This window comes from Carcharodon carcharias, chromosome 30 (genome assembly GCF_017639515.1).
Source record: "Carcharodon carcharias isolate sCarCar2 chromosome 30, sCarCar2.pri, whole genome shotgun sequence".
NCBI lineage: Eukaryota > Metazoa > Chordata > Chondrichthyes > Lamniformes > Lamnidae > Carcharodon > Carcharodon carcharias.
The window spans coordinates 13,046,446-13,060,223 of NC_054496.1; the positions used below are offsets into that span (position 1 = coordinate 13,046,446).

The 13,778-nt window shown below is 42.2% G+C and overlaps 1 protein-coding gene across 3 annotated transcripts in view; it reads right to left on the minus strand.

Annotated features, from left to right (window-relative positions):
- Positions 1 to 13,778, minus strand: part of kri1 (KRI1 homolog) — a 39,523-nt gene that overhangs the window by 1,430 nt on the left and 24,315 nt on the right. For all 3 annotated transcript variants that reach the window (XM_041177243.1, XM_041177242.1, XM_041177244.1), the window contains exons 10-18: positions 13,163 to 13,295; positions 11,580 to 11,675; positions 10,901 to 11,071; positions 10,710 to 10,785; positions 9,536 to 9,651; positions 7,329 to 7,470; positions 6,423 to 6,553; positions 4,700 to 4,764; positions 4,089 to 4,184 (exon numbers count right to left, since the gene is read on the minus strand). In XM_041177243.1, the coding sequence (XP_041033177.1) occupies positions 4,089 to 4,184; positions 4,700 to 4,764; positions 6,423 to 6,553; positions 7,329 to 7,470; positions 9,536 to 9,651; positions 10,710 to 10,785; positions 10,901 to 11,071; positions 11,580 to 11,675; positions 13,163 to 13,295 (1,026 nt within the window). The remainder of the gene's footprint in view (positions 1 to 4,088; positions 4,185 to 4,699; positions 4,765 to 6,422; positions 6,554 to 7,328; positions 7,471 to 9,535; positions 9,652 to 10,709; positions 10,786 to 10,900; positions 11,072 to 11,579; positions 11,676 to 13,162; positions 13,296 to 13,778) is intronic.

Genomic DNA, 13,778 nt, shown 5'->3' on the forward strand with positions numbered 1-13,778 from the left:
TAAATAAAAAGAGGGAGCCAGGATAAAAACAGCAGCCAGGAAATAAAAAATACAAAATCAATACTTTTGGGTATTAGTCTATACACTCCAGCTGGTGCTTAAATATGTGATTCTATATGCCAACTCAATTTAGGTACATATATCATATGTTTGCCAGTAAAGAACTTGAGTATTGCTGTAAAAAAGAAACATGTTGTTGAAGCTTTTCGTCTTGCACTCATCAGGACAGAATCACAACATCCAATCTCAAAGGGAACAACAATTTGTACTGTATGAGAAAAGGGTGCTAATTGTTGGCAAGTGGACTCTGATTGGTCGAAGTTGCCATGGAGAATTAAATTCAAACCAGGCAAGTTTCCTCTGGTTGGTCGAGGTTGCCATGGGGAATGTTCCAGCGAAACACTGTTCCCCCAAAGCTTTTGTTTGGTTAAAAAGGTGCAATGCCTGGGCATGTTCTTTTTATTTGCAGAAGATAGGCCCTGCGTGTGAATATATGTAGCTTCTACCAAGCATAAGTGAGCCCCATTGCAAGCCCAAATGATAATCTTGAATTGGTTTGTTGGTGTCATTCTTAGCACACTCAAGATTGTTAAGTAAGTGCTGCCCAATGGCAGACCCTATGCTCTGAGTTTTGCAAGCATGGCTGGTTGCAAACAGCTGAAGGGATGTGCTTTTTTCAAACGATCCACCAGTCATTGGTCCTATCTACTTGGCACAAATTCACACACCACATTACACATGCATGCAGTAGGCAGAATGCCTTTTTGGCTTGAGAGCAGCACCCTGTTAGTGGAGAATACCATCCATGTTGCTACTGCAAACGTTTAGCTTCAACCATTTTGGGATAATTTATCCTGAAACTGGGCACTTTACAGGTCCAAAAAGTGGTAGCCTTAGGCTCAGTCATGAGTTTGCATGATATATAGCAAGCAATGATCTGATTGCAGTAGCCATTATCCCGCAGGACAGCTTTGATGTGCCCTATTTCGACATCAAGCTTGCATGGTGAGCAAATGGCTCAGGCCCCATTTATGAGGCTGCAAATAAGGCCAATCTTTTCACATGTGCAGCTGTAGGAGTCCCAACACATATATTGACCGGTGAAGGTAGTCTTGCAGTAGACAGGAGTAGAGAACCCATTAGCAGATTTCTCAACTCACACGTCAATGAAAAGGAGCTTGTTAGACTGCTCCATTTTAAAGGTGAATCTGAGTACAGGAATGAAGCCCATTAAGGTGTATAAGGAAGTTCTTACATGCAGCTGCAGATTCAAATATGGCAAACGTATCATCTACATAATGGAAATATGCAAGGGAGTAGGAGGTTAGGGGCCATTCCATAAAAGACATGTTTCTCATGGAAAACAACAAAAATGTTAGCGAGAGCTGGGCTTAGAGGGAAACATCATCTATTGGGCATACATGGTGTCATTAAAGCTGAACTCAACTGCATGAGTTTCTAGGCTCATACAACATAGACAATGTCCAGATTGCCATGATATAGTGATGCGGCACAAAAGTCTATGGCTTCCTTGAGCGGTATACTGGTGAATAGGCTAGCAATGTCGAATGAGCACATGGACATAGCATTGCTATCAATATGCAGGTCTTGTATAGTCTTTGCAAAGGTGAAGAGATCCTTCACCATGACTTTGGAAACTTCACTCAGAACTGGTTGTAGCAATTCACTCAGCCATTTGGTCAGTTCACATTGTGCAGAACCAGTCATAGATAAGATAGGGCATAAAGGGACATCATGTTTGTGTGTATTGGGCAACTATTACATATGTGGGCATAGTGAACCATGGGGATGAATCCTATCATATACACCACCAGCCAGCTCATTACTCTTACACAAGTCTGGTTAAGCTTTTGTAACTCACTTTCGAGCAGAGTTGGACAGTCATTCTGCGCGGTGGGTCCAATGGATATGAATTTGGATCCCTCATTAAGAATGGAGTGCATTTTATATAGTCACACTGGTTAAGAATCTGTCAGGCTTATAGATATGTATATCCAGGTTGGCTGGGTTAGACTTGTGTAAGAGTAAAGAGCTACCTGGTGGTGTATATGATAGGATTCATCACCATAGTTCACTGTGCCACATAAGTATAGGTTGTCCATGACACACAAATGTGATGTTCCTTTATGCCCTATCTTATCTTTGACTGGTTCTGCACAACATGAATTAGCCAAATGGTTGAGCGAGTTACTACAAACAGTTCTGACCAAGGTTTCCACATTTACAGTGACAGATTCCTTCATCTTCACAAAGACTATACAAGACCTGCATTTCGATAGCAATGCTTTTTCCATGTGTTCATTCGACATTGCTAGCCCATTCACTAATGTGTCGCTCAAGGAAGCCAATCAAAACACATTGCTATTGACTGATCTATATTCATTGAACTTATGAACCTAGCAACTTCCACAGTTGAGTTCAGCTTTTAATGGCACCATGCATGCCCAAATAAATGGTGCTGCCATGGGAACCCCTCTACTCCCAGCTCTCGCTTACATTTTTGTCAGTTTCCACGAAAAATGTGTCTTTGATGGAATGACCGCTAACCTCCTCCCCCTTGCATATCTCCATTATGTAGATGATACATTTGCTATATTTAAACCTGCAGCAGCATTTAAGAATTTCCTTGCACACCTTAATGGACTCCATCCCACACCCAAATTCACCTTCAAAATGGAACACTCTAACGAGCCCCCTTTCTTCAATGTGCTAATTGAGAAATCTGCTCATGGGTTCTCGGGTGCTGTCTACCGCAAACCTACCTTCAACGGTCAATATACTCATTGGGATTCCTACAGTCCTACACAACAAGATTGGCCTTATCGGCAACATCTTAAATAGGGCCTGAGCCATTTGCTCACTGTGCAAGCTTGATGCTGAAATAAGGCGCATCTAGGCTACCCTGCAGGTTATGGCCACCCCGGTCAAATCATTGTGCGATATACAGCAAGCAAACTCATGAATGGGCCTAAGGCTGCCATTTTTGGTCCTGAAAAATGCCTAGACCACCTCAAGTTACCCTGGAAGGGTAAGTTATCTCAGAAATTTGAGCAACAGGTGAAGCTATGCAGTAGCAACACAAGTGGTGTTTTCCACTAACAGGATGCTGCCGTCAAGCCAAAAAGAAGCTCTGCCTACCATACAAATGAGTAATGCAGTGTATAAATTCCAGTGCCGGTGTGATGGCAGGTATGTAGGCTGTACATCCCAATACCTGGTGGATCGTATCAAATGGTACATCCCTTCGGCTGCTTGCAATAGACAGAGTAAGGACCATACTCAACAGCCTGTGCTTGCAAAACTCAGAACATAGGGTCCAATGTTAGATGTGATTCCGCAATTGGACAGCACTTACTTAACAATCTCAAGTGGGCTATGAATGAAATAACAACCAATTTAAGATCACCAGTCGGTCTCGCAATGCGGCTCACTTATGCTTCGTAGAAGCTACATATATTCACATGCAGGGCCCTGTCCTGTGTAAACAAAAAGAACATGTCCAGGTATTACGTCTTTTTCAACTAAACAAAACTTGGAGCACAGTGCTTCGCTGCAGCATTCCTCATTGTAACATCTCGTCCAATCAGAGTCGATTTGCCTGGTTTGAATTTAATCAAAAGCTTGGGAATAGCTGTTGCCTAGTGCATTCTCCATGGCAACCTCAACCAGAGTCCATTTGCCAACCAATTAGCATCCCTTTCTCCTACAGCAGAAATTGTTGTCCCCTTTGAAGTTTGGTATTCTTGCAATTCTGTCCTGATGAGTGCGAATTAAAAAGCTTTGAAAGCAGGCTTCTTTTTATAACAATATACATATAAATTAAACGTCGGGCATGCTGTTTTGGGCAAGAAAACAAAACTCACTCTAAGTGCAAAGCACAAAACTGGATATTAGGTATTGTGTGTTTTTTTGCCCTAAATGACATGCAAGCTTGTTCTCAAAATACAGCACGAACACTTAGTCATTACGATACACTTGTTGAAGCCGCCACTTCCTTCCTACAAACTAGTTGTTGCAATTATGAAGATTGCTGACAGTATTTGGTACAACCAGTGGATTACACTTACTGCAGAGCGAAAGACTTAAAGGTCTGCTGCTTTTTCCTCAGGTTCTGGGCTTTCTGCTTGTAAATCTTCAGGTCATGAAGCTCTTCCTTCTCAGTTCTGTTAAAATATAACTTTTTTTATTGGGTTCTCATGTATCTATACATGTACACATTTGTGCAATTAATTTACACACAGTTACGTATTCACACTAATTTTATGAAGCCATTGAATACTTAAGGGTACATTCATGTATTTTAATGGGGTCATTACACACAGAGGTGAACATTTACATAGATCAGCTAACTCTGCAAAACTCAGGCATCAAGCCTCGGATCTCCTTGGTCTGCCCCTTCCCGCCGGTACATTTTACCAAAATCTTAATTGCACAATCATGGATATTCCCACAAATGAAGCAACAACTTTAACAAAAAGGTCACATTTGGGAATTCCTAACCCTGCAAAGGAATAAACATAGATACAGTAAAGATTTACACCCCTGTAGGACTTGGGACTATGGACTTGGGATTATTTAATTTGTACCCAAGCCAGCCCAGCTGTACATTTCACAAAATACCAAATATATAGCGTGTCTAGCAGCATTGCAGGTCCTTGTTTCACTTTTACTCACTAACCTGAACTGGCAGGTTTTCTTTAGTGAACACCAAGCATTAAGTTCCTTATCATCTGCTGCCAAAATCTGCAAACAATGAGAAAAATGTTACATCTCTGGGTTGTCGAGCTAAAGACATACATGAGCATAAAGTTCACTGCAAATTTGTTGGTGAAGATGATCTCAGTTCAGTACGTCAAATGATATCGCAACAAGCTCTCTTTAGGAAACAGAGGAAACCTTCACAGGCACAGAAACGATGTCAACACGTAGCGACTGGAGGAATCTTCTTACTTATTCCTGCCATGTGGGTGCTGTTGGCAAGAATCCATGCCTGGTTACTGACTGAGTGCTGTTGCTTGCTTCATAGCAATGTTTGCACAAATAAGTAGTCAACCTGACTGCCTCAGAGGGCATTTAATGTCAACCACAGTGCGGGACTGCAATCACATACAGGCCAAGCCAGGTAAAGGTGGCACGTTCCCTTACCTGCAGCGAAGGTTTTAAATGACAATGCAACAGCTTTCATGGTAATTTTTCGGTTCCAGCTCACAGAATTACCATTTTTATTGACTTCCTAATTTGCCATAGTGGGATATGAATTCCCTGGGATTCTAGTTCAATATGTTGGTTATAGAAAGCTTAAAAAGTGACTCGTTCAGAAAGAACCTTAATCTAATCACTGAATCAATCTAATTCGAGGCTGAAGCGAAGTGTGAAGAACTCACCTCAGTAATTTTCCATTGTCATGCACTACTCACTGCAGAGAAATGACACTGTTCTGAAGTCTTCACCAGTGCATCCCTAAAACCAGTTTCTTGCTCACAAGCACCACGGCCAACTTACATATGGAGCCTTTGATGTAGTAAAATGTTCACAGGAGCATTAGCCAACAAAATTTGAAACCAATCCATATGAAGGCATATTAGGATAGTTGGGGGAGATAGTGGTATAGTGGTGATGTCACTGGACTAGTAATCAAGGGGCCCAGGCTAATGCTCTGGGAACATGGGTTCAAATCCCACCATAGCAGCTGGTGGAATTTGAATTAGATTAATAAATCTGGAATGCAAAGCTAGTCTCAGTGATGGTAACCATGACAACTATCAACAACTGCTGTAAAAACCCATCTGGCTCACTAATGCCCTTTAGGGAAGGAAATCTGCCATCCTTACTGGTCTGGTCTACATGTGACTCCAGATCCACAGCAAAGTGGTTGGCTCTTAACTTCCCTCTGAAATGGTCTAGCAAGTCACTCAGTGGATAGGCAACAAATGCTGGCCTTACCAGCGCCATCCACATTCCATGAAAGAATGAAAAAAAGTTGACTTAGGTTCTAAGGAGAGCCTTGAAGGAAGACAGCAAGGCAGAGATAGCTGAAGGCAAGGAGGGACGAAGGAGAGAGGACCATCCTTCCAATTCATCATCACTGGGCATGATTTCAGTCAACTATATTCTTGTGTTGAGGAATTCTCTCCCAAAACCATTATACCTCTGGCCTTCAAAAATTTCCCCCAAAAAAAACCCTCATCCACTGTGCTTTTGGTGTCTTTCCAGCTCAGTATCCACTTTGCTTACCCTCCCTGAGCACTCAGAGCATTATAAAAACACCAGGCTATTGTGACTGAAAGTTGGCACCATCTGATCTTTGGGTCTAAATAGCTTAGAGCACATTGTGCAATGGCTTTGTCCATTCAGACTCTGGAGGGCGTCGGGTTTTATCCACAAGAAGAGTACAAACATACCTCGTCTGTACTGAGCCCAAAGTCATTAGGCAGCACCTGCCTGTACTTGAACCTGCAAGGCAAGTCATCGATTATATCTTCATAATCCAGCTGGTAGTACTCATCCAAGTACTGTTCAAAGGTCTTGTCCTCTGTAATAAAAAAAATCTAGTCAAAAGCATTAAACTCGATAAAGGTTCAATGTTACCAGCCACCAATAACACATTTAAAATGAGTCAAGTGGAAGCGCACAACATATCTCCTCCCCTCCAATAAGATTGGTCATGTGAAGCACAAGTTAAAAAGAATTATACAGTTAAGTCCAACTGATCGATTTCAGTGTTTATGCTTCCCGTGAGCCTCCCGACACTTTGATCAACCCTTTCTACCCTGTACCGAATCTCTCCACTCCCTTGTCCCTCATGTATGCATCAAACCTATCAGGTTCAACCACTCCACATGGCATTGAGCACCATATTCTCATTGCGCTGAAAGGGAGAAGGGAAATATGCACCAAATTATGGGACGCTGCAAGAAATATACATATACATGGTTCAGGAAGGGGAACCAAGCATGCAGCCCAGCATGGTGTGGGGTTAGCTCGCTTGTTCAATTGCCATTCAATGTGCCATAAATAAAACCTTGAATTAAACTATTTTTTGTTGCTGTGCTTGAGTCAGGAACATTGTATATTTCTGACACTGGGCTCAGCATCAAGCACTTTTAGGTGAGATATAGCACAGCCAGAGGCATGGTAAAGCTCCCTCCATTCTATCCCATGCTACACCAATACGTGCGACATCAGTGACTTGGTTCAGACCGTCCACTCAAATTTATGATGTCAGAGAGATGAGCCACCATGAGGATTACATTTTTTTTTTAAACACTACCATGGAGAGTGCAAATCAGACCAGCAGAGACACTTACTGGGATCAAATGCTGGCTTCGATTTGCTAACTGCCTCTGCAAATTTAGACTTCCGCCTTTTCTTGCCTATGAGGGGAGCATCTTGTTTTTTTTTCTTCTTGGAGGAGATCAGTTGTTGACTGGGATCATAATCTGCATCCATCTGTTAGAGAAATAATGATCTTTCAGAGCTAATGCACAGGAGAGTAAAAACAAATGCAGTCTAAAGCCTCTCATCTCCCAAGTCTTCCACCTCTCTCCCCTAAAGGCATGGATTCATGGCTGCTCTGAGGAAATCCAGGTAATGAGTAGGAAAGGCATAAGACATCAATTCTTGTTTACAGGGATTGAACCCAAGATCTTCCATGATCTGGGAGCTGCCCAGCCTGTATGGCACTGCCACTAGAATGCAAGCGTGCCAGCCTCAGGTGCACATAGGATTGGGCACGCCTGCCGTGTCATCTAAAGCCATCACTCACACAGGAAGAATAGCCTGTTGGGTAAGATAGCAGTAGGCTGGTGACATCCATGGGTCTGTAGTTCAGCAAGAATAGGAAGGGAGAAAGTAGGGATCAAAAGTAATGAACATCTCCCTTAGCTGTTCATCAGCCAATCATTGGGACAGGTGTCTTTTTGAGCAGTGCAAAATGCAGACTCGCAAGTGGCCCAAATTCAAGTTCAAGTTCAAAACAATTATTTTAAATGGGTTAATAATACCTGTGTGACAATAGTGCACACATGAATGCAAAACAATACCAAGTGTTTGCACAATAACAACAGTTGGAATTTCTAACTTCTAGGGCTGGATTTATGTTTCCCAATGGAGGTGCGAATTGGGTCTCAAAATGCTGAACTTAGTTTTTATTTGTTGGGAAAGCAATTTTTCTCTGCCTTCCTGACCCCGCCCCATTTTCATATGGCCTTGTTGCGGGTCGGGAAGGCCTTGGGTGCCAAATGCACACACCCCTTCCGAGATCAGGGTCCCTATTGTGATTCACCACAGGAAAGTTGCTTTTCCTCCAACACAAATTTCATTGCTGGCGTGAGTTTAGGAAACCGTTTAAAGAAAAATACAATTCCTTGGAGAGCTCGTGACCATTGTGGGAAGCTTGCTTAGGATTTTGGAACATTCCGAAAGGTAAGGGTAAAATGTTTTCAAACTTTCAAATGTCATTATTAGATGCTATGTATGGTAACATGGATGTGTTTTCAATGCAATAATTCATTATTGGGATCTGTCCTGTAAAGGTATGGAAAATAATGCATTAAAAAATGTAATAAAAAAAAAAAAATCCTGTCAGCCTCCGCTGTCATTTAAATTGACTAACAGCTCTGGCTATTAAAAAACAGCTCAGCTTAATAAAGTTGAAAAAATGTCTTCACCTGCTCCTCTCCATTTATTGACAGGCAGTCTGTTTTGAAATGGAAATGGGACACAGTTCAGTTCTGCCGGTTTCAGGCAAAGTGGCTGGAAGCTATTGTTATGACAGCCATAGCCATTACAAATGCTTGGCTGGGTTTCAAAAGTGTACAATGGATTCAGATCAGCAGGTGGTCTATTGATCCAATAATGATTCACACTTTTAAGCTGTAATAACAGAATATGCCTTTGATGTGTTTGTTTATAAACCTAATAGGCACTTAGAGGATTACATTTTTTACACTGGAAATAGTTCTTTTTTCCAATATCAATGACAGTGTTTTGAATTATTAGATTGGTAGAAGTTTAACTTTCCCCCCCACCCCCAGCGATTTTAAAATAATTCCCACTGTACATAGTGGATACTTGGTGAGTGCCTATGGAGGGGATGGGTGATCTGAGAGGGCATAGGGGTGTGGGTGGGGATGAAGGGTGATGTTTAGGGAGCTTTTAAATGATATTAGAAGCTGGGCTGCTGTGTTGGTGGACCAAGGCAAGTCTTCTAACAGGCCCACCTCCGCGCACACACTCCTCACAGACTTCATCACGGCTTGCAAAATGCACTGTGAACCTGTCCCCGGCGTGAAAAGACAAAAGTCCCGGACAAAGTCACACGTGGGTCGGACATGCATTTTGGAAAGTGCAGAAGTGCACAGGTCGGGTTCTCCTGAGCCCACAGGAAAATCCAGGGAAAAAATTGAGAAATCTCTCCAAAAAAAAAAAAATCATAGAATGGGAAATTTCTACAGAGTAAATTCAATTATGCAGCAACGTCAATTCACCATATGAGAATTCAAATAAAGCTTACAATAAAATCTGGATCATCGCAGTGTGGTTCAAAACTCTCATGCTGCCACTGTTTTTCTCCCTCTTGCTCTGCGTAGCCATCTTCCTTTCCTGTCCATGTGTCCCAATTCCACTCATCTGATATAAATGTAAATAAGAATTGCAATTAATTCATCTTATCTATTCAAAAAAGTATACAAGTAATGCATTCTTTGCTTTTTTTGCTAGAGTCTCATCTCATGTGCCCTCCTTTGCCAATAAGATTGGTTAAACAGTGGCTCTCAGGACTTGCTAATTATTTAACCATTATTAGCATTACATCTAAGATCCGCAGTATTTTCATCCAACGTCCATAGACAAACACAAATTTTTCCAGCAGAAGGCACTCAACAGCAATCAGGAATGGAAACCTTTCCTGAGGGTGACTGAAGTGCCACCTTGTCGCCCAACTTGAGATCAGCTAAAGTCGGAACAGAGCTGAGGTCAATCCTAGGGATGTGTGCTATAAGGTATGTTGAAACGTGCAAGGGAACATTCCCTCTTATGGGGTCCTGTCAACTCCATGTCACATGTTGGGAATGTTACAGGAATCACACCAACAGCACTCCTCAGTCACAGAATGCGCAAATGAAAATGCATGCTGTAACAATGTGTAGAAGGGCAAGAATGCAGTCAACACAAGAGCCATTTCAAAAATAAAACTTCATTGTAATTAAACTTTTGACAACTTGACATTTACACGCACACATACAAAACTAAATTTAAAAATAAATATGTTGCTCATTTTGGGCAGTGCATCAAGTTACAATAGCAGGGAAGAGGAGCAAACATGGCTCCAATGGATACACACAAAGCTGAGAACTGAAAACCAGAGTCCAGGCAAACAGAGCCCATTTCTTTTGAGTGACTTGGAAATGCAATCACTTAACATATTTCTAACCATACCTTTAAAAATGTGGCATTTGTCTTAGCAATTTAGCAATGGATCAGGCCTGGCTAGCACCTTAACGTGACAACTATGCCCCAGGTCCCAATCCACCCATCCATCCTGGTGACTCCACAAGTAATACTGAAAATGCATTGTGAATATGTAGTCCACCTCCCACGATTTCTGAGAGCGTGGAAACTCATGGACTTTAGTGTGGCTGTACTTAATTTACATCTTTCAATTAAATTTCTAAAAGATGATAAGTTACCACCGAATTCCTCCTCATTCTCAAACTGTGGTTTTTGCTCATCTCCCACTCCATAATAGTCATCATTGAAGAATTGCTGCAGGGAGAAAAATTAAGAAAAGGTTTTCTGGTCAGGAAAGCTTGCTTTCATTTTGTAAAGTGGCAAAACTAACTCTGCAAAGTCCAGTTTCATTTTGCATCTTGTATCAAACCTGCATGAGCTGGTCGTGCTTTACTGGGTCAAAATCCTCCTCCAAGTGCTGCTCATTGAAGCCAACGGTTTCATTCCCGGTTATCTCCTTTAACCGGTTCAGCTTGTTGATTATCTCCATCCTCTTCAGCTTCTTCAGCTGTTTTATCTCCTCTTGCTTCTTTTCCTTCTCCTAAAGGAACCATTGACGAAGATGGAAACAAAAATAGGGAGCTTGTTTATGGAGCTTTGCTAGGCAGGCCAGCGCCCTGCAATTTCCCTGCTGTGTTTGGATGGTGCTTGGGGATTTCCCAGACACAGTGAAACCGAAGAACTCACCATGTGCCGCATTGTGGGTGCACAACTATTTATCCCTCTGTGATGCAATGTGCTAGTCCACTGTATATCTGGAGCTGGTAGTGGGAATGGGAATTGAGGGCTGTGCTTTACACATTGGGAGAAAAGGCTGAACTTTATAGAGTAGTGATGGGACTAGAGGGCTGCATTTTATACACTGGGGGTAGTCAAGACTATTGCTAAGTTAATATGCACTGCACATAAGTTGGGTTAAAACTGGAGGAAACACGTTCAATACAATCAATAGGCAATCTGTGGAGAAATATTCCAAGCCCTCACACAGGCACCATTCAGCCTTAATGGTAATTTTAAATCAAGTGAAAATAATCGAAAAACACGCTTACTTTTTTCTTCCTTTCCTTGATTTCTTCTCTTTTGCGCTTCCTTCTGTCGTCCTTTGCTCTGACTGAGGTGGCAACTGTTCTTGGGTATGATTTTATCTTTAAAAGAGGGAGGAATGCATCAATGTTTTGGAGGGTCCCAAAGCCCCAAACAAAAAAAAAAATCATCAAACGACCCTGCAGAGGCTTCCAGGAGTGCAGCTAGATATGACACTGCCCTTTCATCACTGTCTTGCCATGGGTCTGTGCAAGCAAGGATCAGAGCAGAAAGGTGACTGAAAATACCATTTTATTTAAAAGGGGAGTTCTTATTCACAGAATCTCACAGTGCAGAAGAAGCCGTTCGGCCCATCAAGTCTGCACTGACACGTGAGGAACACCTGACCTGCCTACCTAATCCCATTTACCAGCACTTGGCCCATAGCCTTGAATGTTATGACATGCCAAGTGCTTATCCAGGTATTTTTTAAATGATGTGAGGCAACCCGCCTCCACCACCCTCCCAGGCAGTGCATTCCAGACCGTCACCACCCTCTGGGTAAAAAAGTTTTTCCTCACATCCCCCCTAAACCTCCCGCCCCTCACCTTGAACTTTGTACAGAAAAAATGGGAAATAAAGGAAATTCAATACCTCACACCAAATCTAGCTTATTACTGTAAAATGTACATGTTAATGTGCCCATCTTTACAACTATAAATTGCCATACCCATGTTTCCCATTGAATTTTGTGCATCAACTGTCACAACCATGGGGAAAATTTGCAGGACAATAGGGAGATTATAGCCCTTAATTGTTCAGTGCTTTCATAGAGCTGGAACAGGCACAACAGGCCAAATTGTCCCCTTCTTGTGCTGTATCATTCTATTATTTTATCAGTGGTGCTGCAACTTCTGTCCACCAGGGAGTTATTTGGAGCAAGCTTCAGAAATCAATTTACATTATTGCAATATCAACATTCCTGTTGTACTTTCAAAACTAAACTGGTTATTCATGGCTCTCCCCCAACCAGTTCCTTTCCACCATTCCTGACATCTTTCTCCATGTCTTGCAACATCACACGGGCAAACATATCATCTGCTCCTGGTCATCTTTCGGTGGCACTCTGCCATCTTTTCTGGAAGCCACATACATGAATTTAGCCACTATTTTGCTTTTTGTCTCCCCTCACCACCTCCGTCCATTATTACTTTCCTGAAGGCATTGAAATGTGCACCTGTATAGAGCGACAGAAGGCAGCTGGCCTGGGATCTCTCTCTCCTGGATGGCCATGCCTCACGTGGAAGCCTACTCGAATGCTGGCCGATAATTCAATAGCCAGACCGCAGCTGAACCCGATCCTGTCCTCTCCCAAAAGTCACTCTTGGGCAGTGGGTTTTGGACAATGATCAGGAGCAGGAAACCTTGTCAGTTCCTCCCCAACACATCTCTACCCAGGATTGGGTTGGTTTTAAGCAGCTAGCTGAGCAGAATGAACAGTGAAATTGGGACTTTACTTACATCTACAAATAAAAGAACAGCTGTTGTAAATGAGACTAATGAAGCGAGAGATAAAATGCTATCTATAGACAGACAGCTTTCTGCTTACAAATTCTGCATCGGGTTCTTCAAATCTGAAGTTATACTTTCTTTCAAAGTTTTCCTGTTTCCTCAGAAATTGCTCCCCATCATCTTCAGAGTCGTCCACTTCATCCTGAACAATCTCATCATAAGTGGGAATTCTTCAAGATCAAGACAAGGAAACAGGAAACAAACTATGAGCTTGCATCAAGCTGTCTAAAATGGAGGGAGCTTCCCACAAATGTCTGCAGTGTTACGACTGAAGAAACCAAATTATTATACGTATGAACATATGCACAAGTCTAAGACTAAACATACAAGGGTACCTTTCTCTTCCTCCTCAAGATCTGGGTCAGCTACAAATTGGTCAAAAGGTGAGCAACAGCAGTTGTGCTGCAATACAGTGGAATCTAGCCGTGTACAAGTTTAAGACCACATTTGGGGAGAGGAGGAGGAGGAGAGAAGAGAAGATTTCGGGGTTGTTGCAGATTACACATTAACACTTAGGTTGAAATCCATTGAAGGCAGGTGGGTTGAATGTCTCAATGCAGTTCCCAGTCCAGCATTATATGTTATTGTCATTCAGGGACCAAAGAATATTTTTTTCTCTTTTAATTGGCAATACTGGTGCAATTCAGGGTGCT